The following is a 26,737-nucleotide window of genomic DNA, read 5'->3' as shown; positions in this document are numbered from 1 at the left end:
GGGCCCCTGTGCCTGGTCGCCCTGTTCATTCATCCCTCCATGATTTTGTACATGTGAGCTGGCGTCTTCATCTTTTTCGGGTTAATCTTCCATCATTTATTCAAGCATAGGTGAAAGTGTGTGGTTTTTCTGTGTGTGTGTGTGTGTGTGTGTGTGCGCGCGCACCAAGGGTAGTGTTTTCCATTCTGTTGAGATTTTCCCTTCTTCAGGGCTCATCGGTGCCTCCCAGAGAAACAGACAGACTTCATTGCCGACCTTACCTGCGCCTGCACACACACACACACACACTCCCTCTCTTCACAAAATACACAAACAATATGCTGACACCCAGGCATGTCCACACATTCATGTACAGGCACAGTACTGTAAATGCAGAAATGATCAGACAAGGCTTGTGTATTGTGCTTGTAACGCTGCTGCCTTTTGTCGTGCTAGTAATTTGAGATGATGCTGAGACATTTACAGCACCGAGTTTTTCTGCAGGCCCTTCATGTAAAAATCAGATTTTAGCATCTCAAACCTGAAAGGTGAAGATTAATCTCACATTTCAACAAGCATCAGAAATATCTGGCATAAAAATGAGACCAGATCACTGGGATTTTTTTGACCTAGGCAAAAGTGGATAAAGCCATGAAATTGCTCAACTTCTGTCAAACAAATAAATACAATAAATTTGACGTCTGACAGTTTGGGAGCATCTGAAGGTAATTTTGAGAGTGTTCACCCTCTTCATTTTCTTTCCTTCTTTCTCTCTCTGTGTTTGGCTTTATATGCCATGTTAACTGCAGACTTACCTCCTGGGTGGCTAAACATTCCCAACTCCCAAATATATGACCATCTATCACAGAGCAGATGAACAACGTTTGAAATAACAGTTTGCTGGCGTAGAGTTGCATTTGACTGCACAGTGTTCATGTAAGGGGAATACAAAACAGACAATGTGAGAGTTCCAGGCGGTTTATTTCACAGAATTTTGACACTTTCTTTCCTGGATGCACAGCTGGTTGAGCCTGTCTGAACACGGTGCACATTTCTACCATGGAGAAATGTCTACGTTGCATTTTATGGGAACAGCCTTGAGCCTGTTGATCAGAACCGTGTGTTGAACATTACGGTCTGCTTGGAGCGTGGAAAATGTAACTGTGTGTAGAAGTGTGTATTAAGAGTTGCAAGCTTTTAATCACATGATTAAAAGCATTGTGAAAATCCATTTAGTTGCTTTCAGCTTCACAAATGTCTGGATTTGCTCCTCTTTTGTTTTTTAGTCTTTCCAGATTGAATATCTTTAGGCTTGGTCACACAGACTACTTGGAGATGTATTAATCTCCGTATTTCCAGCATCTAATCAACGATAAGAGACGAATAGACCATTACAGATTTGCTGATAGTTAAACAATCACTAGTTACAGCCGTAGATGGCACATATTAATTTCAAATGTTTCCTATGAGCAGCTGTGAAGCATGTCAGCTCCACCAGGTTGAACAACATAGTTCATTATCAGTCTGGATGAGACGAGGAGCATACATTTATTCATTTATAAAACAAAACACTCCGTCTCTGCGGTGTCTTGGAATGTAATTCGTGAAAATATCCGCGTGGCTTCTTGTCAGCTTAAATCCTAATTATAGTTTTGGTCTGGATGTTGTAGTCAAGGCATGATGAAGAAACACTGTTTGGGTTTGGTTGAAGAACATGTTTGGATCACATTTGACAACAGTCTCATCTCACTTTAATGTAGAAACACAGCGAGCATGCCCCTCCCTAGGAGTCATTACTATCTCATCTCATCTAATCTTGATTTGGCTGATTTCTTTTGAGATAAACTCTAGTTTATCTTCATGCTTCTTTTCTCATTCTAAGTTCATCTTATCTTCATGGATTGATTATCTGAAGTTATTTTAACTGCCCCTGTTTTGATCTCATTTTAATTGCGCTGGACTCATTTTTTTCCCCCTTGTGATTGTTTTTGACGTCTCTTCTTGTTTCCTTGACTTTTCTTTTTGTGGTGCCTGTGGCTGGGTAGTCCCCCAATCAGAATCCGGGCCGGATCAGTGTCCTTGCAAGATCCTGAACCCCAAACTGCTGTGACAGAAAATGTTTCTAATCATGTTTATTTGGAGAAAAAGACACCGACTTGATTTAATTGTGGGTATTTTCGAGGTCAAAATATGGCAAAATGACATTGCTAACAGTAGAGGTTAATGACATGGCTTGACTTTAATTTGTAACAAAACAGAGGATATCAGATGAAGTTGTTTGGGATTTTCACAGTCAAGCTGCCTTCATAAAGTTGTATTTATAAGAAATAACTGTGTTAAAACAACCGTTTATCTGTGGCTTTGCATGTGCAAAAGTATCTTCAGGTTGAATAAACAGCGGCAGTCTGCCTCCCACTTGCTTGGCTTGTGTACAAACACCTCCTCATTTTTCCTTTTGTCCTTGAGGACATTGTTATTTCCCAATTTTATCTGTAATTATAGCTTTCATGCTTTTTGCGTCTCAGAGTCAGCAGCTCAACCTCAGCTCAGCCCAGCTGCTTCACAATGACTAGACCTGCAGACTGTTGCAAAAGAAACATCCAAACATGTAAATAACCACGGTTTCCTGGAGAAGACTTTAAAATCATCAGAGAGGAGGCTGTGGGTTCTACCTTCTCCCAGCTATTTGAAGGTGACAGCGGAAGCGTGGAGGTATAGGCCCGATCTCATGCTGAGGGGTGAGAGGATGTTTTGCCGCCTGTCTTGGATCTTTGTATGAAGCGTATCTGATGCACCATCTAGAGTGGCTGGTCAGGCCTTGCTCTTTGCCTGCAAAAGGCTTTGTTTTCCCACCTGCTGAGCTGCCTGCTTTGAGGTGGTGATGATGGCGGCTGCGGTTTTTTCGCCCACCTGCTTGCCTCTTTAAGATCTAATCAGCAGCTATCAACAAATGGCATTGATAGATTTACTTTGAATTTCCAATCAATTTCTAAATTCAAAGCAGACGTTTTGCTGGAGCTCGAGATTTTCACCTTTTTTCTCCTCCTGACTCTCCGAACCTAAGAACTCAGAGCTGGATCAAATCTAGCTTCTCCCTCCTTCGTTGTCGACTTCTGTGGATAATGACGTCAGCTAAAAACATGCAGTGAACCCTAGGATTGTTGCTGATAGACTCCTTTGCTGATAACCAGGCAATGGCAAGGCAGGGTCTGACTCCAAATGAATATTGCCTCAACAAACAGGAATGATGAAGACAATGTTTTTTTTATTTTTCAGCTGGGTGTAAACTTTGTTCCGTATATTTAATCCTAATTTCCCTCTGCTTTTACAGAACATACAAAAAGCTGAGAAGATGGACCCTTATTCCTGATCATTCCAACCCAGATTGCAATATCTGCAAACATAATCACAGTTAGATTTTTTTTTTTCCCATATAGCACACCCCCACTATGAGCAGCTGTCACAGTGAAAATATGTGATACAACAGCACAGGTCTGTGCAGGCCAGAGAGCTGATTATTAGAAGCTTAAATTAAAGTCTCAGTCTGGAGATAATTTCTTGTAGAGAACATAGACAACCTTAAGTACCCTCTGTGCACATGAATTTGCAAGGATTGGCCACGGCGGAAGACATGAGACACATATCCATCATTTGCTCATTGAAACGGTACCAATCTCCAGCCACAGTGTGAAACTGAACCATGAACTTCTCAAGACTGATCACACAGATCCAGAGGCTGCAGATTCTCAGAGCAGAGGTGGAAGACTGAGCTTCACTTATGTGTGAAGCCACTTCATGGTGGTTGTTGTTGTTGTGCTTTGCATTACACGTTTAGGTCAGATCAAGCATACCCCGTAATTGTTCCTCTTGTTGATGCGGGCCAAGACAAGAATCCACCAGTGTAAGTGATGGAGAGTCAATCCAAAGCTTGTTTTGTGCTAACTGGGAGTCAAAATGAGGCATCGTTCCTTCGCTACAGCTTAAAATATGTTCACCTGGCCTTTAATTTCAGGCAGACTCCTCTTTTAAAGCAGAAACTACTTTTCTCTTCTTTTTTGCATGATGCTTGAAATCTGATATTAATCTGGCCTGATGCAGTTTACATCATGTTTTTGAGAAATGTCCAGCTGTTAACTTTCTTTTGTTCGCCAGGACAGTAGCCGCTCAGGGCGAGTCTGTGTGGTTTTGAGTGAGACAGTGTGCGGTTTGTCCTTTTATGACTCACTGTGAGGATTACTGGGGTTATTAACAGTACTTGCCCCCGAGTGAAGAATCTGGGCCGCAGGAATTCAACCTTTCCCGCAGCACTGAGGCCTCAAGTTACGAGGCCTTTGCACTTGACTTGAATGTCATGTCTCTTCAAGCTCACGCTGCAAAAATGTATCTCTGACAGGTGATATCAGAAGAGGGCTGTGAAGAGGGGGCTATGTCAGGATGGAGTCTGTTCAACAGAACTAAAATTACCTTTAATCACTTCAAAAGCCTCATGATTGCTTTTCATTTTCTGCTGTCAATTACATCATGAGTGGAGGCATCTGTTCATCTCTTGCCAGAACAAAACTTTTTATTGATTTTCGCTTTTGCTCATGTTGAAAAGAAGACAGCAAATTCACCGTAGTACACCCTGTTGTTTCTTTTCACTGCTGCAACAAGCTCCTCATTCACAGATTAGGATTCTCCGCACAAGGAGCCGGCTGTCTTGTCCTTGAGCTCCTGTGGTGCTGAATGAATTGAGCATTGACGCTCGATAAGGGATTGTCGTGAGCCGTCCCACACCCTCTGGTCTGAGATGCCCTGCTTTTGTCCATGCCAAAAACCCCACTTCAACATACCACAGGGTGGAAGGACCGAGGACAAGGAGCGCTGATGGAAGGCGGATTTCTGCACAGCTTCTGCCAAGATGCCCCATAAGGGACTTCTTTCCTTGCTTCTTTGCCTTGAAAAATTTTAGTTATTTGATAACAGTGACTGATTTACAGAGCTGACAGGACAGGAATACTGTGACAAATAAGCGGTACTTTACATTTAAACACACATTTGGTGCAGAAAGGTTTTTTTTTTTTTTTAATCTCGGAAAATATGTAGCAGTAATTTATTGTTTTTTGTAAGTATTGGGGTAATTTTTGGCTCCATAGACATAAACACCAGTGTCCATTGTGTTTTGATGCAACATTTTGATTTCAGTGCTCCACTTGTTCTTAGAAATGGTTCACTTCTATTGTCAGGATTACATTGATGCTCATGCTTTTCAGCTTTTCAAAGAAAAAAAAACACAGAAGAATCAGGCGGTCTGAGGTGATGATCAACCAGACTTTGTCCCTATTCAGCCTCATGTTGTTCTGTTTTTGGAAGCTTCTCGTGTTAATAGTCAGACTTTAAGTTGAAGTGCACAATTTTTTCAGTTAATCAGTTTACTTACTTAAGCATAACAGTTTAAAGTACAAGCCAATTAAAGCAAACAGCTGACAGAAGGAAAACTCATGAAGCAAATGTGATTCCTGTAGTTCACGGTCAAAGTATCCGCAATGATGGCAGTGGCCTCTGTGCTGCTGCCCTCTTCTGGTCTATAAAAGTACTGAGCATACATCAGTTGATCACCACATGGGCCAAAACTGTCTTGACGTAAGACAAATGAAGTGATAAAGAAACTGCGTCCCATCATTTGATCATCAAGTGGTTGTGGAACATGATCCGAACAACTGCTGTCCCACTGCTGAGAGCACATGTGGTGCCTCACCAGTGTTTTATGGTTAACATATATGAAAGTATGTGAACTGCACTCTGGGAAACGGAAACATGATACGCCAATTAAAACACAGAAGCAATAAAGCTGCTGAGCCTGAGAAAGTCCAGAAGGGGAAATACACACTCACTGCATTTATCCTGCATCGGTACGTTTATTAGATAAAAGATGGAAAAGAGAAGAAAAACGAGGAAGGCCTTGATGTCCTGGTAGATGAGGCGAAGATATCAACTTAAAGTTGTGTTCACCTTTGAGATAGTGGTCTGTGCAGTCATTTTCAGGGTGCAGCAGATCCAACTAATGAAAACTCTGAGTATGTGTTGGAGACAGAGACGGAGTCTTTGTACCTGCTCCTCACTTAGACAAACACCATCCCAAACACGGAGAGGCAGTCAGCGTAGCAAGAAAACAATTCAAACAGAAAGACCAGAGTCGGTTCTCCTTGGTTTGTATCAGGCTGTAACACATACACTCATAACTCTCTGGACGGTCTCTGGAGGGAACTTGTTGCTATGGCAATTAGTTGAGGTTAGGAAGATTTACACTGATAATTTAGTACAGCTGCAACCTCTACACACCCTCTCTTAATTTACCTTGTTTTTTTCTCTCCCATTCATGTCATAAGATTTTATGGTGTGGATATGAAGCTGCAGACAGGAGCAAGTTAGTTTATATTATCTTCGGCCTAAAGGTGCAGAATCAGGACCTCCAGCTTTCAGGTACCTTTGAGAAGCTAAGCATGAATTATTAATGTAAATACATTGCATACTGTTGGAAAAAGCTTTCCCTGTAATGATAACGTCCTGAGGGCATCCTATCAAAATAAAATCAACATGTTCAGGCCACGCAGATTTTCCAGTCTTTGTTGAGAGGAATTCAGGGAAATTTAAGCACTCCATTACTGGGGCAGACTCAGGTTTAGAGAAAATGTAAGATTGACTGAACATAACAACCATCGTGTTGTAAAAGTGGACGTAGGAGCTGTTACATGCAGCTGCACTGACTCTGCTCTGATTCTGCTACACGTACATGAGAACGTGAGTGAAAACTAGGAAAGTACCAGGTGTCTTCTTAAACTGATATTCAGTGAGTCACAGAAGCATAGTGCTGTGGTGTGTTTGTTTACCCTGCTCGTGGCCCTGTGCAGCTCAGAGCAGCTGACAGCTGATAGTGATGAAACGTGCAGAGACGCAGAGGGAGAGTTGACCTGCATGTGGGAGTGTCTGCAGGGCATTTGTGCTGATATATGGAGCAGCGTGCTCAACATGAACACTATGTGCATGAGGGAAAAACAAATATGAATAAAAAAGTGTGCATTTTTATTTTGTAACTTGTTAAAATACCAGTTTCTGATGACACCACGTGTTATTCAAGATAATGCATAACACCATGTGTTATTCTCCTGCTGTGAAAGGAGAATGAAAGAAATCTGAAGAATTGGGAGCATCATGTTTCAGACATGCATATAGAGAAATCCCACAATCTGTAATAACTGCCCATAATAGCTCTACAGTTTGTTACAGAGAAGGTGAAACTACGATAAAGCATCATTCATGTTTAGATGCCTTGATGCTACTTCAACTTAAAATGGTTCTTTTTAAGATTGGACTTTGTTTTGGTGGTAATTTATATATTAGTCAATAGTCACTTGACCAAAGTGAAAAGCCTTTAAGAGCATCTTAAATGCTTTGTCATTGCTGAGCCAAAACTCTAAATAACATTTCCTGCATGTGTGACAGCTGATGTTCGATACAACCAAACAGAAAAACCTGCCTGGTGTCTAGTTGGACCAGCCGAGCACATGTCCTGCCTGTAGTCGTCGTGTTGTGCGGATGCAGAAAACATCAAGAAGAGGCAGTTTCCAAACCTCCAAATGTCGTGCAGCGTGGGTGTGGGAGGTCTGAGTGCTGGAATGTGGAACAGCTGTATGTCCTGGCTTGGCAGTCGAGGCGGGTAGCTGTATGATGGGGGCACTCAGGGCCATGTGGAGGAGGCATCCTGGGAGAACAATGGTGAGGGAGTGGGGGATCCCTTCTTTCCATATCGCCCATCTGTGAGAACCTGGAAGGGGTGCATCTTCCAAGGATTTTCTGCGATGAGGCAACGGAGCTGTTCCCCTGGGAAAGGAGCTTAATAAGACGTGCATACATATCCGCCCTCCTTGGCCGCCTGTCTTTCTCAGCTGCTGTTGCTCATTCATCCCTCACTCTGCTGCTGCTTTCCTCTCCCTCACTCTTTTCACAGCCGTGTGGTGTTTCTCTTTCACCACTTACTGTTTTATCAGCACAAAGTGGCAGAAAGCTGAGTCTGTTTTTTTGTTTTTCTTTCAGCCCACGCTAACTTTTGTGCTCTCCTGTATTCTTGAGCCTTGATATCAGTCTCTGTGTAGTCATGGTAACCTGTCAGCTGCTGTGTTCATCAGTCCAGTGGTCAAATTACTTTATTTCTCCAACCAAAATCCAAAGTGAATTGAATGAAATCCTCTGGAAGCATGTTTACATTTGGACATTTCAGCAACAAGAGCAACATGAGTTTATGATCAAAATTTTTTTCTTTTATTGACTAGTAGATAGGTCATCTTTTCCCTAATTCTGCTTTGCGCATCGCTCTTCTCTCCGGCTGTTTTCAGAGCTGGAAGAGGGAAAACTGTGACAACTGAGCGACACTTGCGATTCCTGCCCACTTCAGTTACCATGAGATCTGGAATCTCAGACTGGACAAAAAGAGAACAAAACCTGTTTATTATGGTCAAAATATCTTTCAAAACGCCATATTATTGAGGTTATTTCTGTGCAGGATGGGTGTGTCTCAGTGGCCACAGGAACATTTGCCTGCTTTCTCTCCATGCTGCAAGAAAGGTCTAAGGGGACACACTCATTTACTCACATAGGGGAGGAGTTTGTGTGTGTGTGAGGGCATGACTTCCACCATCAGCACAACAAGCTTGCCTCCACAATTAGGTCTCCCCCTGTCTACGTAAATGTGGGTTTTCTGTTTTTTTTTTTTTTTTTTTTTTTTAAACAAGGGGAGTTTGCAGCAGCCATGCACTGGGAGCTCCAGAGGGAGGGTCTTTGGTTGTGAGCAGGGTTTTTATGTCCCTGCTTTCACTCAGTGGATGCTCAGTGGCCCTTAAACAGCTTGGATCTAACTGTTGAGCGGAGGGCAAACAGGTGGCACTTCGGGGGAACAGTGAAGGTGCTGTGTAGAGGGCTGCTGCATGCTGAGACACTAGGGGAACTGTTGCAGGAGCCAGCATCATGTTGAGGATCCAGACGTCTTTGCTTCTCCTGGTTCTCTGTGCTGGGAACTTGGAGGCTTGGTTCTGGTCATCAGACCCAGACCCCACTACAGAAGCCCCAACCGAGACAACACCACAACCAACAACAGCTGCCGTCACTACACCCAACACCACCAAGGAGGCAGACCAGGAGGGCACAAAGAAGAGCGAGAAGGAGGAAGATGACAACTTGTCTGGGGTTGGGGAGGCAATCATCAACATGGCCACAGGAATCCGTAAGTTTGTCGAGGCGTGGGAGACGACGCCAACCAGCTGGACTACGAACGGAGGCCTGTCAGAGAAGCTGGAGATCCCTAAGCCTAACACCACGGGTAATACAGACAGGTTCAGAGAGGAGAGGGTGGAGAATGTGTCAGGGGCTTGGGCAATGGATGGATCTGGGTCAGGATCAGCGTCTTTGGCTGGTCTTGAGTCAGATGTCGAATTGGTCTTGACTAGCAATTTAACCAATGCTTTTGAAAGTAATGGGACTTTTGAGGGTGGTTTGGATTCAGAATCTTCCGCTGCTGATAGTCACTCCAATGCATCCGACCCCTCATGTCTCCCCGCACCCTCTGATTGGCCAATTTGCTCAAGCAAATTTCTCACGCTGCCCAACTTTTTCAACCACACATCTGTGGAAGAGGTGGGGGCGGTCCTACAGGACTGGGCGTGGCTGACGAAGATGGGGTGTCACCCCAGAACACAGTGGTTCCTGTGCCTCCTACTGGCACCCGGATGCCCTTCGCCTCTTACCCCCCTGCTCCTGCCCTGTCGCAACTTCTGCCACCTCCTGCAGGATAGGTGCTGGGCATCCTTGGAAAATGGGAGTCTGCCAGTGGATTGCAACCTCCTGCCAGAAAGAGCGCAGGAGCCTGGGCATCCTGGATGCATAACCATTAGTAACTGGACAGGTAATGCTGGCGGGTTAGAATGTATCCTGTGTGGAGATACATTTTGAATCCAACATGCATGTCCACTGTACATCATTGATGTTTTAAACATCAGCCTGTTTCTGTCTGTGCGTTTGCATGTTCAGATAATCTTTTCCAGGCACTGTCAATGTGATTTTGCAAGTTTTTACTGCTTTCACTCAAATCATGAAATAACAGCTGACTAATGCTTCTATGGAGGCAGAACATGGAGAAGTGATCCATGATGGTGAACAACAAACCAACTTTCATTGTTGTCTAAGTGACATTACTGCTGTGGTGTAGTTTTAGAAGTGTACATAAGAGCGAGCCCCATTGGTGCATCGACTTCAGCCCTCAGACCAGGGCAACGTCTCCTCCACTGTCTGCAGGCCAAACTCACTTCCTGTCTTTCTACATCCAACAAGCTTTAAGCAAACAGATGAAGGAAGAAGCATTTACTTCTTTCACTTCAGCACTTAAGTTTGTTGGCGCAAATTGCAGCAGACATTGGGCGACCCAGTGTATCGCATGGCTGACTTACAGAAAAACATTGACAAATAACATACACTTTGAACATTTTCGAGTCATCAATTAACCCAGCCCTCACATCCCAGAATGCCCGGAGATGCAGGGAGTGCAGTCCTGCGCTGGAAATTTATTTTATGGCAAAAGGGATAATACTTGAGCATAAAAGCCACATGAAGTTAACTGAGAACAATAAAAGCAAACATGCTGTTCACCCTGATGACTGCCTTAAATCCATCTCAATTGGTGAAAACATGCAAACACAGTTCTGGTGCTGGTGTTGTGTGGTCACTTTCTGCTACATGCACGCCCAGAGCAGGTTCTTTAGCACAAAAGTGCATGATGCAACGCCTGAGTTCATCCCACTGTCCCAGGATGCATGCCGCACTCGTGTGATCATCTCATCGCTATGCAAAATTGTACCAGCAGCACCATCGATCGTTGTGTGATGAGTCAGCATTGTTACAAGTTACGGTGTAAACTTAGTTTTTTGTTTTTTTTTACTGTCAATGAACGCAGTTCTTGGTTGGATAACCTTTAAACTCAGATGGAAACTTAAAAGTCTTACAACTATAGTTCTGTTTCCAATGGACACATTGTGTGGGTTTTGTTTTGTGATTTGTTTTTCAACCATCATGATTATAATCAGATGTAGTTAAACTGGCCTTTAGGTAGACACATTGTAGATTTACTGCACCTGGAGTACAGGATATGAAATGTTGCTGTGCTTTTCATTCGGCTGTTTTTACTGGGTGTGAATTTCCAAACACCTGCACAGCCTCCCTCCTTCATTAGGAAAAGGGTTTGGGGTCCTGTAAGCTCGTTTTCTTTGGACTTTATTGAGCACATTGTGTTCTCTCAGGGACTCCAGGGTAGATGTATTGGTCCCATGTTTTACTTCAAACTTCTTCTCATGTTGTCTTTAATCTGTTCTATGGTGGGGACAAAAGAATTAGTACTTTCCAACATGCTGCATCAGTCTGGTTTGGCAATAATCACTCTGTTGCTCTTATCACACTCTACTCCTGCATGCTGGTCAAGCGTTTCTGTCTTGGGTTATCTCTTGTCATCAAATTTCATAACTTCTGATCAGCTGTGGTGGAATTTTGTGTGGATATAGAGTCTGGGGGGGTGTCGTAACGTCAAGATTGGAAACAATTGGGCCATCTGTGGCTGGGAGGGAGCGTTGAGGATGACATTTATGATAGTAGCTGTGGGTGGGAAAATGGTGCGCTCCGTAGAAAGAGTATGGCGATTGTGTGCTCGGTTTGGGAGAAAGGGCAACGGTGTCGCACCCGGTAACAAGAGAGCCTTGTGACCAGGATGAGACGGGGCGGCTCATGTCTCTGCCCGGGGTCAGAGGGCAGGGCCCGTCGCCTCCACCCAATAAAATCAGTCCGCCTTGATGCGTGGTAAATGGCTGATTGGCCCTAACATGAGAAGATGTGCAGAGACAGAGAGTGGGCCAAAGTATGAGGGACTTTCATTCAAAGGGGGAATTACCCATTCTTTACAGTCAGTGCACACCATTCTTTTCTTTTTTTCTTTTTTTTTGCTATGAGCAACTGTGTGTCATCAAGCAGCGTGTAAAACTGGCTCCAAATTGTTTTCGTATAGACCTTCTTTCAGTTTGTGTTGAGCTCTGGCAGCTCAGTATGTCATCGGCCGCTCTGATGATTTGTGATAATCAAACTGTTTCTGCAGAATAAATGACCTGCAATTTAACCAAGACAGGATTCAGATGCATTATGGGAAACATAGGATCCAGTGTTTCTGCAGCTCGGTTCAGAACTAAAATGTATTTTTGCCTTTATTTATTTATTTATTTTTTTTCTTCTGTGACTTAATGTAATTGTGAGGACATAATTTCCAGATCAGACTCTATCATAATGTGAGGCTTTAAGAAAAGAAAAAATCAGCTGAACACGTCAAAGTCCCATCCTTCCCCCATTAATTAGCTTCTTCAAACACATATTCATACATAGATTCAGGCCTGCTGCTGTTAACTGATGCCAGTCTGTCTTCAAATGTTGGAAGTCCAGTTGTAATGGTCCCAGGAGGGCAGAACTGCAGCTCTCACCCCATAAAGACACACTCAATATTTATTTATTTAAGCTAAACATTCTTAACTTTATTTAAGGTAAGGCAGCAGAGTGTTTGGATTGCACAAATAGCTCAGAGGATGACTAATTACACAGTTTAATTAGTTTGTTGTTTCAATGCTCACTTCTCCAAAAAAGGTCTGTGGCTCTCTGATTGAGGCAAAGGAGCCTTTTGTTGGGGCATAGTTTGATAGTAGTGTAATGTTCTCCAACATTTTGCATGCAACAAGCTAAAAGGAGTCAGGTCACTTAACCAGACCATGTGTTTGTTTGTGCAATTATAGACCAGGAATGAGTGGGTATTGATTTTGTGCATTTGTGGGTTTGAGGTCAGTCGGACCAAGGATGTTAGTTCAACCGAAATAACCAGTTTCTTTCATTTCAGCCTTTCTTTTTTATGAGAGAAGCCAGAATACCAAATTGTAAGGTTTTTTTTTTGTTTGTTTATTTGTTTCTCTGCAAGATGCAACATATTCTCTATATAGAAGTCGATTCCCTTAAATGTGAGAAAATACTGTATATAAAGCAGAGGTTACTGTATAAATAATGATAAATTAATATGCTGAAAATACAAATTCTTCAATAGGATATTAGGTTGTAATTGATATTTTTTATGATGTATCTGCCATAACTTTTTCTACATATCTAGTTCTTCTAGCTCTTCAAATGTCAGACTTTCAGTTTGTCTGAAACAAAGGAATTGGAGTGTCTTTCACTCACATTTCTGCACTCTGTTATAAACAGAAGCATCACTTGGGGAGATTATTCCCAGATTGCTCTTTGATTTGTTTAAAGGGGTGAGACATAACAACGGCTGGGTTCATATTTGCTTTAATCAAATTTGCCCCAGTGCAGATTTGAAAGGAAACTGTATATTTTTGAAGCCTCTTGTCTAACTGTTAGCTGTAGCTTAACCTCCAGTGGAACAGCTTTTCCTACCCCCAGGGAGACACTTCGCCCCCCCTCCCTCCTCCAAAACTCTCTGGAGGAGTCCATTAGTTCCACAATGACATTTAAGCCTGTTTTAACTGGTATGTTGAGTCCATGCAGGCTTTTGGGACCGATTCTCCATCTTTATTCCACATCCTATTAGAGTACCTCATGGTCTGCTTTCCCATGGACATCTGACACTCATTTCCTCCCAAACTCCCTCTGTCCATCTGCTTGTCCATGGCTCTCTTCGCTGGCAGGAACTTTTTATTCATTCACACGGTGAATTTACAGACATGGCACTTGAATAATCCTCTGTAACGTAATATAAGAGGTAATTTTTTCTCTTTTCTAATGTCATCAGGAATCTGAAACATTGGCGTATACAATACAAAGGGTGCTGTCAGCAAGGAGGGAGGTAGTCAGAGAGGAGACAGATCAGGGCTAGAAGTCATAAGCAGACATCTGGGTAGCATAACTGTGTCTTCCCACATTGGGCTGTGCTGCTAGTTTGTTATAGACTGGAATGGAGCTTTTAATGGTGAGAGTTGGTGGTAGAATAGTGAGTCTTACCAGCACCAACAGTAATGTAAGATGACACAATTTGACCAGAAATACGCAGCTTGCTGCAGCACTCTGTCATGTTTTAGATAGTATTAGTAGTCAGCACTTTGGAGAAATGTCTCCCTTCGCCACAACTCTGACCTCCGTCCCATTCATCACCTGCATAATGAACATGGAACAGTGACAACATCAGTGTCATACCTCACTAAAGGCCCTGTGGCTGGACGAGGGCATATCCCTGCAGCTCACTTTGAAGCTTTTACAGCCCTGGATGATCGACCATCATCTGGGGAGTCCTACAGAGTAAACTGGAAGGAGCTGTTCTTTGGGGATTTGGCTTTGTGCACATATCATGTTGAAATAAAATTTTATATAACTCAACATTCAGTTCACACTGATTAAAGTGAGCAGAACATCCTCCTCCTATTTGCGAAAGTCACTTTAACTGTGTTTAAACAGACGTCAGCATGGAGAAAGTGAAATAAAAATAGTTTGAAAATGATGTGACCATGAAACAAATGTGCTCAGCTCCATCAGTGGAATATTTTAACAATAAGACGTCTCCATTTGATGAATCTGCTCTCACTGTATTTGATGTTGTTGCCCGCAGGTTGAGAAACGTTGGTATATGTAAGAGTATTTAGTTTCACAGGAAAACTCTCATTAAATTGAGAGTCCAAGACTGAGATTGCAACTTTGATACAGAAATTAGAAAAGTGTGTGTCGTTGTTATGCAACCACACCGTTACTGGTCTAATAAAATAGTTGGCAGACTGTGCTTGTTCATGGGAGCTTCGGCTGTTACTGCCGGCATAATGGGAGACCTGTGGTCAGGCTGGACAGATTCCACATGTGAATGTATGAAATTAAACCCTGAGAATAGCTATCACTGAGTAAAAGTTAGAAGCAAATTTATCATTTTCAAAATAAATTCATTCCACATACGTAATTGGGCCCACTTGATTGTCTGCAACAGCTGCAACAGCTGTGTCAGTGAGAAATTTGCCAACGGCAGGTGCCATCAGTGGGAAGATGACCGCACAGCGTGCCCTGCTCCTACTCCAATCCAATTGGACAAAATCCCACAGGATCCAAGCTTAAACTGTGGCCATCCAGGGCGAGGCAACACAACGTGCACCATTCATGCAGCAGGGCTTGTGTATGTGTGTGTTTTTGTGTCAGAACATGTGTAGAGGATTACTCCCTGCCAGCGTCGGGCTGGCGAGAACAGATGTGCAGTTAGTTATCAACTGGTTGTCCCATAATAATTGACCGTGGCAGAGTCTTGCGTTACAATAAGCAACTTTCCTCTCAGCAGGTTGAAGCTGAGCATTACACTCTAAAGTCCTGACGAACACTCACATCTTCGGCCCTGGAGGTCGCTTCCTCGACTTCACTCACTGAACGCTCAACAGACTGCCGATGATGCTTTCACATCATTTATCATCTCTGGAAAGTCCCCACGACAGCTGACCTCTGCGACCCTTTAATACAGTGCACTGACAGTGCTCCTCTCACGAATCTGTACTGACAGGGCATCCTCAGGAGATCACTGTGCGGAAACGCCTGCCAGGCCAAAATGTTTTCCCTCCGGTGACGGCAATTTATGAGAACAAAACCGTGGATTTTGAGGCGGCTGCTGTTTTAGGCCCCCCCCCCCTTTGGTTATTTTAGTCTCTGAGAACTAATTCCACACACACATAGCATTAATGTGGAGCCACTATAAAACTGGAGGATTAAACCACCCACTCAATCAGCTGTGGTTTCATTTAAAGGCTCATTTCACCTACACCAAACAACAGAGTTTCTTATTTAGCTGGATGACATTGATGGACGCAGATAGTTTTGGTTTTAATGATCCAGATCCTTCTGCTCCCTCTCTCACAAAGTGTTGTGGGAATTGAGGTCCACGTTGGATAATTTTGCACTGACACAGTCTGATATATACTATGGAAATATGTTCAGGGATTCCTCTGCACAGTGGTTACGTGATGTGAAGTGTGTTGGACCTGTAAACCTGTCTCTACTCATTTTGTCATCCATATATTATGCTTCGATAAAACAACTTGTGATTTGCTGATCATTTCTGTGCTTCTCTCTCTTTGGACTTTGTGTAGTCTTCAGCTCAGCTTAATAAATCCAACTTTGCACAGAGCAAAGGAGGAAAATATTTCAAGAATTTTTGTGACTGATGTAATTTTCTTTATGCCAATTTAAGTTTAGAAAATCTAATTTAAGGCTAGCGCTCCACAGCTTTTCCAGTCAGATTGGGCACTGTTTTCTTTTTTTACAGCAGTGTGCCTCTCCAGCTTCTGACTATCAATCCTAACTTTCTGTCTCTCTCCTCTTTCAGAGGAAAGTGGCATCACTTTGCTGCAGCTGATTGGAGACCCTCCACCTAGTGAGATCAGCAGAGTCTATGGCCCGAGGGGGGAACCTGCCTATGTCTTCTCCTCTGCGACAGTGTCAGGTCAGCCGGCCCTGGCCCACGTCCCCAATCCTTTCTACCGCCACTTCTCCCTCATCTTCCATGTCAAGCCCTCTACTCCTGCTGCTTCCACCCTCTTCTCCATCACTGATGGTCCACAGAGGCTCATGTACGTCAGCGTCAAACTCAGTGCAGTGCAGTCTGGCCGTCAGAAGGTGCAGTTCTTCTACACAGAGCCCGACTCAGAGGCCTCCTATGAGGCGGTCAGCTTTGACGTGCCAAGCATGGTGGACACCTGGAGCCGCTTCTCACTTTCTATCTTTGAGGAGCAGGTCACTTTCTACCAGGGTTGTGACTCTGAGCCACAGGTGGTGAGGTTCGAGCGTTCCCCAGACCCCATGGAGTTTGACCAAGGGGCAGGAATCTTTGTGGGTCAGGCAGGAGGAGCTGACCCTGACAAGTTCCAGGTATGATTGAATTAAAATAAAGCGTAAAATCAAGCGTTGAACCTTTCAGCATGTGAAGTCTTTGAAGTAAGGGCAAGGGTTATTTTTTTCCCCAGGAAATACCAGAGATCCTGGAGAATGTTTAGGTTTTTAAGTTTTGTTTTGTTTTGTTCTTTGACAGTTGATGGCATAGAAACACTGCTGACAGGAACAGCTAATAGCTAAGTGGTAATACTTTCACTGCCGGAAGGGTAAAGAACTGTAGGGCTGAAAACAGAACCTAAAGTATAGTTATTCAAAAACTTGAAATACTTTCATCAAAAATGTTTATACATTTGTCCTCCATAAGAGAATATTAATTTGCTGATCTGAGAAGAAATATCAGAGGAAAAGCTCATCATTCAGTGTAGTGTCACTTATATTGTGCACAAAGGGATCTATTTCTTATTCGCCAGACTCTGGAGATTGGAGGTTAGTGGATTTTCTCACTATAAACTCCAGGCTAGAAGCAAAGGAAATGCTCAAGTGCTCAAGAGATGTTTGTTCATCACATTTCTGACAGAAATGAATGAAAAACAGCAATGAACCCTCCTCCAAATGTCACCCAGGAGACCTGGAAATGTCAGGGTAATACATTATGTGCTAAAAGAGCAGGTGTGTTGAGTGTACATGTAAGTGTGACCTCTCAGCGGGTTCAGATCCTTCTTCCTGTGGCTTCTCATACCAGGTTTGTCTCAGGGACACTGACAACAGGCAGAATAGACTTGACCTTCCTCTTCTTTGTTAAAGTATCACTTCAGCTCTCTCCCCTTTGACCTCTGACCATGAGCACGAGCCAGTTGATGACTACATGTGACAGTCGCATTGTTTTAAGCTGTCGAGTGAAAAGGAAAGATATAGTCCATGTCAAAGATTGAACTTTTCCAAAAAGCAGTTATCCAAGGTAAAAACTGGCCTCTGTCGTCAGATATTCCCTTGTCAAGCATCATAAAGTCCACTTGGACTCAAAACTGCCTGCCTTATGTTCAGTCAGATCCGAGCTCTTGAAGATGACATGAAGAACGAATGACATAGGCAGCTGAGACACGTTCTGCTAATGAGTCACATTTTCCGTCTCTGCCGGCTTCAGAGGAAGCTGAATGCATGTCTGATTGTCGGTGGAGTAAAATACATTCAATTTCTTTGTATGTGTTTTTTTTTTAGGGGGAGATCGCAGAACTGAAAGTGGTGGGAAACCCTCAGGCAGCTGAGCGCCTGTGCGATGACGAGGATGACTCTGACGCGGTGAGTGTTTGTGTTTGGCTATTTGGTCAAATGTGCTGCAGACCTCCTGTTAATCTCTTTTTCCTGTTTCTGTGCATCTCTCAGGCCTCTGGCGACTTCGGCAGCGGTGACATTGAGAGGACAAGAATGATTTCACACACTGTGAGGGTGAGTGTGTTGGTCTCAGATGAATGTGACTCACATTTTCTTTGCAGACTCACAGCAAAAACTCGCTGGTTCAACACATGAAGCTCAGTTCCCTCATCATGATGAATCCCCCTGAAGACAGTTACATAACTCTCTGGCTCTGATGGCTCCAAATGTTTCACCTAATCTCAGTAAAACATGAAGTTGAGCCTGACAAACTGGAAGTATGGATTTTGATTTGGCCGGGATGGGAATTATAGGATCTGGCATTTTTGCAGCTGGATTTATTCAATGGAGTTTTGTCAAGTATTTTAACTACAGCCTGAGTGGGTTACAAAGTTGGTTTGACCTGGTACAAAAAGCATTGACAGACCATAAATAGACCAGAAAGCAGGTCGTGGACTAGGGGCACAGCACCTGTGGTGGAAAAAACTCAGTTTGAGCCAACTTGGTTGCATGGGAAAGTCTCATGTGTAAAGTCTGAGGCACTCAATCACCGTCAAATATTAGTAAAAGATAAAGACTATAAGCAGCCTCTGGTTCATCTGGTTAATTCTGAGTTTGCCAGATAAAGAAGCAACAGATGAAGTTTCAGATGTTTTCAACTATTCAACTGTTGTATTTACAGACCACCCCTGCACCTTTCCGTCCGGTACCTGAGCCCCCACTCACGTCCTCACGGGGAACCATAGTCAAGGAAACAGGTAAAATAAGTCTTTTCTTCACAACAGCGGAATCATGCCCAGCCGTAAATCTCCAGCCTGCCAAGACATTGATCACAGTAAACACACAGTGTAAAAATGTCATGGAAGTTTTTAATCATACAGCAGCCACAGCCAAAGAAACGTCATGCGGGATAGCTTTGCTTTTATCCAGAAATATGTGCATTACCGGTGCTTGTCTGGGCCTGAGAGTGCGTCTGGGAGTGGTGGGGGGGTTGGTGTGGGATTTCAACATGCAGCAGGAAACTCTTTACCTCCCCCAAGTGGGAAAATTTTGAATTTTTTATTCGATTTTTTTTTTTTCTTTTCTCTTTTTTGTGGCGAGAGTGAAGGAAAACTGGATTTTAGCTCTAAAATCTCCCTCATCAAGTTCAAATGTTCAGATAAAGACATCAGAAAGCCCTACACCACCTGTCCCAGAAATTCTGCCAAAAATGAACATTGCTTGACGTTCACTGCTCCACAAGCCACCGCTGAGCAGCAGGTAAAGCTGTGTTTGTGTTGTGACTTCAGATGTCAGGTATCAGCCGTCAGTGGACTACAGCCGGCCTGGATCACCGGGCCCAAGAGGTGGGTTTCTGGGGACAAAAAGATCCTGAGTAAGATTACGCCCGAATCAACACGTGGCCATCCTATCACAGTACAGAATGAGCATGGTGGATCTGCTGGTGATGGAGCTGTTAGCATGTGGGTGGAGGTTTGTTGGCGTCCTGTTGCACCTTTGCATTCGGTGATCAATCCAAAATATGATCTGTTTTGCTTGCGTTCCAATGAATCCTCCTCTGGGCTTGTGGTCATATGAGAAATACACGTGAAGGGGCTTTTCTTAAACACAAACCTGACAAGAAGGTCACCAAACATATCACCCTGTTGGAGCCCTGCTTTTTTTGTTTTTTCTTGCTTTTTGCTTGGTACTTGGTATATTACAAATTGCTGGCAGAACATGCCAATACACATGAAGTCGAAATGTGGTGGAGCAGCAGCACCCTCTGCTGCTACTGAGCAGCTGAACAATGCTCCATCATCAGCTCCAGCAGGTGGTGGAAGACAGCTCTTCTTTTCTTTTTCTTTTTTTTTAATACACTTCAATAGTGACCGTTTGTATTTGAGTCTCTCTCATACTTTCCACTCTCAGTATGAGTTTCACCCTGAAGGTGGAGGTAGCTCTGTGGGTTGCAGTGACACCTGGCTCAGCTCATGAACTGCGGCCACTCTTACTCTTGTCCCATCACTTTTTCTTCAGGTCCTGATGGTGCTAAAGGTGAGAAAGGGGACAGAGGAGAGAAGGGTTCAAGGGGCGAGATTGGCCCTGTAGGACCAAAGGGAGATTCAGGGTCCAGAGTTGGCGCTGGTGACTCTTCTCAGGGTGGACAGCGAGGACAGAAGGTAAGTGACTGTGACAGATTCAAACGCATCACCAGCTGAGTGACATATGACTGACACATACGGCACTGTCTCTTTGTGTTCTTATTATTTCAGGGTGAAAAAGGTGCAAAGGTATGTTCACTATGTCTATCTCAACTCATGTTACAGTGCAGCTCCTGTTTGATGTCAAAAACAGTCCTGCCAGGTTTATTTACATGCGTTGACATGAAGCGATTTCTAAAAAAAAAAATACAAATCTGATTTAAAATGAAATAATTCACAACTTCTTGCTGGGACAGTATGGGAGAAAGGGAACATATTCAGGACTCTGATTATAGAAAGTAGCTGAGCATAAAGCTTGGACTGCTCCGTCGTTACTGGTATAATTTTCATTGAATTCTCTCCAGGGGGCATCTGGCACTGGATACCCTGGCAATAAAGGAGAACGTGGTGCTCAGGGACCTCCTGGGCCCCCCGGTCCTCCTGGCCCTGCAGCTGAGGTGGTCCGACTCGGGGATGGCTCTGTCGTGCAGCAGATGGCAGGCCCCCCTGGACCTCCAGGACAGCCAGGTTTGGATGGTGCCCGCGGACCGCCAGGAACTGATGGGGAGCCTGTGAGTGGAAATCTTGACTCTCAGCCATGTTGAATGCTTTTTTACATTCCCGTTTCTCACTGACTCTCAATGGTCTTTCAGGGTGACCCAGGAGAGGATGGCAAACCTGTGGGTGGCTTTGTTTTACTCAATAAATTCTAATAGTTTGACTATGATTCAGAAATCTTTCATCCCAGATAGTTTGGCATATAACCAATATCATTTTTACTCTTTCTCATGTTTTCAGGGTCCAGCTGGCCCACTTGGTCCCCCAGGCAATCCAGGAATATCCGGTGCTAAAGGCCAAAAGGTGCTGAAGAGTGGATGTAGGATGGAGTATTAGATAACTTTACAGGGCTTCATTAAGTGTAGTCATATGTGACTGAATCGTTGCAGGGTGAACGTGGAGAGGGTCAACCAGGACCTAGAGGTCCCCCAGGACCACCAGGGCCTCCTGGACCTGGCACTGGGGATCGCCCAGTATGTTCACACTTATTTGCTTTTCAGTTTTTTACGTTTTCGTTGTCACATTTGTCATTTAAGGTTTTGTGTTTCACTAGACGTTTGTAGACATGGAGGGCTCTGGATTTCCAGACTTGGAAAAAATCCGGGTGCGTATTCATTCATCTCAGTTTTTCCAGCCTCACCTATTTTCCCCGGGTTCAGTTTGGACCTCGACTGTGTTATACAATGGGTTGTTGGTGGAGTTACAGCTTTATCCTCTGTTGCTGGGGCAACAATAGACAAAGATGCAGAGAAAAGCCCAAACTCAGAGAATGAATAAGAAGCATGCATACTATTGTTAAGATCAGGACATGCAGGCCTACCCTGATTAAATTGTTGTCTTTGTGCATCTTGTCTTTTTCTCCTTGACACCAAACTTCCAATCTTTCAATATATTGTCCTCTCTGAAGCATCTGAATCAGAACTTTTTTCTTCTCTTACCCAGGGTCCCCCTGGTCCTCCTGGGATCCCTGGTCCCCCAGGCCTTCCTGGGATCCCTGGTACTTCTGTGGCATTGGGGCCTAATGGTCCTGTAGCCGTTGGACCTCCTGGACCACCTGGACAAGATGGAATCCCTGGTCTGCCAGTAAGTATTTTGATATCATCTGACTATGGCTGTGTATTACTTCTAGACTTTTTGTGAGGGGAAAAAAATCAAATAAAAATTGTGACTGAATGTATCATGTCTGCTGTTTCAGGGCCCCCCTGGTCTTCCAGGGCCACCTGGTCAACCTGGACTCAGAGGAGAGAAGGTGCTAAATATTTGAAATGAAACAAGCTGTTTTGGGCAGGTTTTCTGTAAATATCAAAACGGGTCAGACACGACTTTGACATCTTTCTTCTGAATGTACACTTTCAGTTTAACCAGGGATTTGCTTCTGTGAAAGCGACACATGATATTTTTCACGTATGAATGTGTGCATATCCTCTCGTTTTATCTGTTTCTCCTCCAGGGTGACTGTGGTGAGCTCGGTCTTCCAGGAGTAGCAGGAGAAAAGGTGGGTCAGGATTTTTAACCATGAAACCCAGATCTGTGGAAAACCTGAACATCATAAATCCAGGATGTGTTTATGGCGGGTGCATCTAGATCGGTTCTCTCTCTCCTTTAGCAAGACACACAAGGCACCAACTTTTTCAACGGCCTGCTCTCTTACTTTACTCCATCCTCTCCGGAATCTAATGGGGCACAGGTACTGGGGGTCTATGCTTTGGTGATTTCCTTTCCCTTCCCTTCTTTTTGACAATTTAACCTGCATCCTACAGGGTGTTTATTCCTCCCTCTACAGCTCACAGAGCACAGACTTTACCTCTATTTTAATTAAGTCTTCTGCTACTTCCATCTCTCTGTGTCTCATAATGAGACATCATCAAACCCTGCTTCACCTCTGGTGTTCTATCGCTGTCTGTCTCTTGCATGGCACCTTTTTAGCTTTTCAACTGCAGCTGCACTGAAACTATTGCCCAAAACAACCACTTCTATCCCACCCACCTCAGGGTGCTCGGGGTGACCAAGGACAGACGGGTCAACCAGGGCAGACGGGGCTCGCAGGGCTCCCCGGCCCCATGGGACCAGTTGGGCCTCCAGGACCCCCCGGACCACCAGGACCACCTTACCGCGTCGACATTGTGAGTGCAGGACTCTGTGTTTGTGTAGATATAGGTGACACAATTTCAACCAAATGTGGTAGATACTGTGAACAAAGTCTACAGGAAAGCTTTTGTCAAAAAGAAAATTACGTAGAGAAATGCTTAAAACCTGTATTCAAAAACTGAACCAGAAGAAGGGGTCTGGATTTAACTCAAAGAAAGTCTTTCATGCCTTGGTGATGATCCACAAATCCTTAGATCTGGTTAATAAGCTCCTTCAGATCGTTGTGTAGGGAGTAAAATGGTGGATAACATCCAGGGTATCATCTTTTTTCATTTCAAAACTCCTCCTTCCAGAGTGACGGATACGAGGGGATTAATGGCGTACCTGGACTCGCAGGCCCACCTGGACCACAGGTAACCATTTCCCAACACAGTACGTGACTGATTCTGTTGTAGTCTTTAGAGCTCGTGCTCTAACTGATGTTTTCCTGTTGGGTCTTCCAGGGTCCGGCTGGTATTCCAGGTTTACCTGTAAGTCCTACAAAGAATGTGCAAGACTCTGTGTTGAATGTTGCACCACGTCTTTACACAGCGATAACTCTGACTTTTCATTTTGCCATTTTAATAAAGTATACAGCTGCTGGGAAAGATGTCACAAACAATCCCTCACAATGATCTTAAACAACATTTTAACAATGACTTCTAGGGTAAGCCAGGTTTGCCAGGAATCCATGGAGACAAAGGAGCAGAGGGACCAAGAGGGCCCGCAGGGATCTCAGGTCTTGATGGATTCCCTGGTCAGGAGGTGTGTTGCTGAATAAACTAGGTTTTGTTACTTTTTATCTTATTGACTTTATGGTATCTAAAAAAATGCACAGTTAGATCATTTGTTTGCATGTTACTAAGAATCTTTTGTGTTCAATTTCCAGGGCCAGAAAGGTGACAGAGGAGAGAAAGGAGAGATGGTGGGTTACATGGAAAATATAAAAAAAAAACAATGCAGATGTTGTTGTTGAAATGTCTTGTTTCTTTGTATGGCTGATTTTTTTTTTTTTTTTTTTGGTACCCATTTGTGTGGCAGGGTGTGCCAGGGCGAGATGGTGGCCCACCTGGACCTCCAGGGCCTCCTGGACCGCCAGGACAGATCATCTACCAGACGGGCGATGTAAGTCACAGGTCAAATCAATAACAAAGAGAGCAAGAGACACACTGGTCCTTTTACTGACTGAAGATGTGAAGAAAAATAACCTGCACATCGTAGCTCACTACTAAATCACTGAGTTACTCATGTTAACTAACAGTCGCTGCTCGCTTTGTGGTTTGTTCACCTCCACACTAACTGACCTAACTCTGTCTTGCTGTAGTATAACGACGTATATTGGAGTGAAGGGTGGCAGGTGAGTGGACGCACCCTTTGGTCCCCTAACCCATGTCACTACAAACTTCACTAAACTGAGGTTCCAAACATGGTAAATGAATATTTCCTTTTCTCGTAATGTCTCATTTTTTGTTCCTCTGCAGGGAGGATCGGGTATTCCAGGTCGGGCAGGAAACCCAGTACGTATCGCTGTCATAATCACATAGCTGAACAAGGAAAAATGCAGTTAATGCAGGAAAATGGAGGTGATATATTATGTGTTTTGATCCAGGGACCTGTGGGACCAAAAGGAGAAAAAGGAGATTCAGGTCCTCCAGGATATGCACCTAAAGTAGGAAACTCAGCCTTCATAAGAAGTGTATTTACTCTGCATCATTACAGACTGTGTATATAATATTTGGCTTACAGGTACGCCATTCATTTACCCATTACCCATATTTCATGGTCTTATTTACTTATTTTTGCATAAAAGATTTATTTCCTGTGATCACAAATAAATGAATTATTTTGGAAATATTAAAATTTTAAGTCATCTGATTGTTGATCACAACAGGGAAAATGCAACTGATGATGAAAAAGTAACATTTTGAGATGCATGTTTTGTTCAGGGGCAGAAAGGAGAGCCCGGTATCATCATGGGGGCTGATGGGAGACCCATGTACTTGGGTGGCCTGGCAGGACTGCCGGTAAAAACGAATGCTGCATTGCATTTTAACATCTGGCATGATTATTTTCTATCTCGCCTCAGTGTTTGATGTTTGCATGTGCTTACAGGGTGAGATGGGACCCCCTGGCCCCGTGGGACCACCAGTATGTACCGTATTTTTATTTACCACATTTGCAGAGTTTTTGATGACATATCATAAGCTCACAGTATCACATCAGTGGAATAAGACAATTTTTTTACCCTCCAGGGTGCATACGGTCCTGAAGGCCAGAAGGGAGAGATTGGGCTCCCAGGCCGACCTGTGAGTGTGTTTTTTGCAAATGTGAAATTAGATTTTCATATCAAGTCAATTTAAAATGACACCCATTTAACCTGTTATTACTCTTCGTTCTGTTACGTTTAAATGTGACTGTGGAAGTGTGTTTTGCTGTAGGGTCGGCCGGGGCTGAATGGCGTCAAAGGAGAGAAGGGAGATTCAGGCAGTGGATCCGGATACAGTTACCCTGTGAGTATCGCAGATTTTACTTTGTCACAGATGAAATGAGATACATAAATTCAGTCCATCAACACACACAGTAATTAAGTGAAGTAACCAAAACTTTTGCTGTGTCCCAGGGTCCTCCAGGTCCACCAGGCCCCCCTGGACCTCCTGGACCTTCTGCTCCCATTGACAGACTCGGAGTGAGTGGAGACAGAACATATTTTGATATTTTCGATTGTAGCAGGTTTTTCTCCTGTGGGATGCTGATTTATGTCTCTTTTCATTTTAGGGATATGACGAATACTACAGAAATTACCCAGGTGAGCTCATCTGATATTGTGAAATGAGCATGACTCAGAAAACACTACCTACCAAGCCCGCAACAGGGGATGGGGAGGGGAGGAGATGTTAGAGGAAGCAGGAGGTTGCTGGACGAGGAGGTGGTGGTGATGGAGAGGAGCTAGTAAGAACTACAATGAAAGATGATTGGTCGAATTTGGCGACCTAAGAAAGGAGGGAAGTGATATTGGAAAATAAATTAGTATAAGAATCCAATGTGTGCTAGGCTAGCAAATTTCCCTCTGTTCCCTCCAGGCTTGCCCTAGAAACAGGATCACAGATGAGGGTGGTATCAAACGTCTTCTTTTACCCCTGATGTGTGAAGGTAAATCTGTGTTTGACTGAGAGTAATCCACTGTTCCCCTTTTTTTTTACAGCAGTGAAAGGAGAGAAGGGTGAGCGAGGACTGCCGGGGCTCCTTCAAGTTCCAGGTAGCACTGAAATCCTCATACACATGCTGAAAAATCTTTAAAAAAATGTTTTGTATTTCCAGCCTTTTGACAAGTTTACAGCAGGATGTTTTTATCTTTGATGCAGGTCTCGGGTCGACCTATGATATTTACACTCTAAAGGTAGTCCTCAATATATCCTGAGCGCAGTGATTGTTTGGGTCAGAGTTTGTGGTTAAAGTAGAGTGTGACGTTCATTTCCAGAACGAATTGAAAGGAGATGTGGGAAGTCCCGGCTTGAAAGGAGAGAAAGGAGAACCAGGAGGAGGACATTATGATCCCCGCTATGGAGGAAGCTATGGAGTCCCAGGGGTGCCTGGACCTCCAGTAA

General features: G+C 43.8%; 1 protein-coding gene across 6 annotated transcripts in view; it reads left to right on the top strand.

Annotated features, from left to right (window-relative positions):
- Positions 1-26,737, top strand: part of LOC115052212 (collagen alpha-1(XVIII) chain-like) — a 31,940-nt gene that overhangs the window by 1,021 nt on the left and 4,182 nt on the right. The window contains exons 1-35 of one of the 6 annotated variants that reach the window (XM_029516249.1): positions 8,868-9,331; positions 16,388-16,929; positions 18,112-18,192; positions 18,277-18,339; positions 18,947-19,022; positions 19,554-19,610; positions 20,284-20,426; positions 20,520-20,537; positions 20,813-21,019; positions 21,101-21,127; positions 21,246-21,308; positions 21,395-21,478; positions 21,559-21,609; positions 21,948-22,088; positions 22,201-22,254; positions 22,456-22,500; positions 22,612-22,692; positions 22,997-23,128; positions 23,447-23,506; positions 23,597-23,623; positions 23,799-23,897; positions 24,022-24,057; positions 24,174-24,257; positions 24,457-24,489; positions 24,614-24,649; positions 24,742-24,801; positions 25,079-25,156; positions 25,245-25,280; positions 25,385-25,438; positions 25,571-25,642; positions 25,753-25,818; positions 25,908-25,938; positions 26,335-26,388; positions 26,495-26,529; positions 26,611-26,733. In XM_029516249.1, the coding sequence (XP_029372109.1) occupies positions 8,980-9,331; positions 16,388-16,929; positions 18,112-18,192; positions 18,277-18,339; positions 18,947-19,022; positions 19,554-19,610; positions 20,284-20,426; positions 20,520-20,537; positions 20,813-21,019; positions 21,101-21,127; positions 21,246-21,308; positions 21,395-21,478; positions 21,559-21,609; positions 21,948-22,088; positions 22,201-22,254; positions 22,456-22,500; positions 22,612-22,692; positions 22,997-23,128; positions 23,447-23,506; positions 23,597-23,623; positions 23,799-23,897; positions 24,022-24,057; positions 24,174-24,257; positions 24,457-24,489; positions 24,614-24,649; positions 24,742-24,801; positions 25,079-25,156; positions 25,245-25,280; positions 25,385-25,438; positions 25,571-25,642; positions 25,753-25,818; positions 25,908-25,938; positions 26,335-26,388; positions 26,495-26,529; positions 26,611-26,733 (3,201 nt within the window). In that variant the 5' untranslated portion in view covers positions 8,868-8,979. The other 5 variants (XM_029516215.1, XM_029516256.1, XM_029516233.1 and 2 more) reach the window with 5 other exon arrangements.

The sequence above is a fragment of the Echeneis naucrates genome, chromosome 2 (assembly GCF_900963305.1).
Source record: "Echeneis naucrates chromosome 2, fEcheNa1.1, whole genome shotgun sequence".
Lineage (NCBI taxonomy): Eukaryota > Metazoa > Chordata > Actinopteri > Carangiformes > Echeneidae > Echeneis > Echeneis naucrates.
The sequence above is the reverse complement of the archived record's forward strand: the minus strand, read 5'-3'. Positions and strand labels throughout refer to the sequence as shown.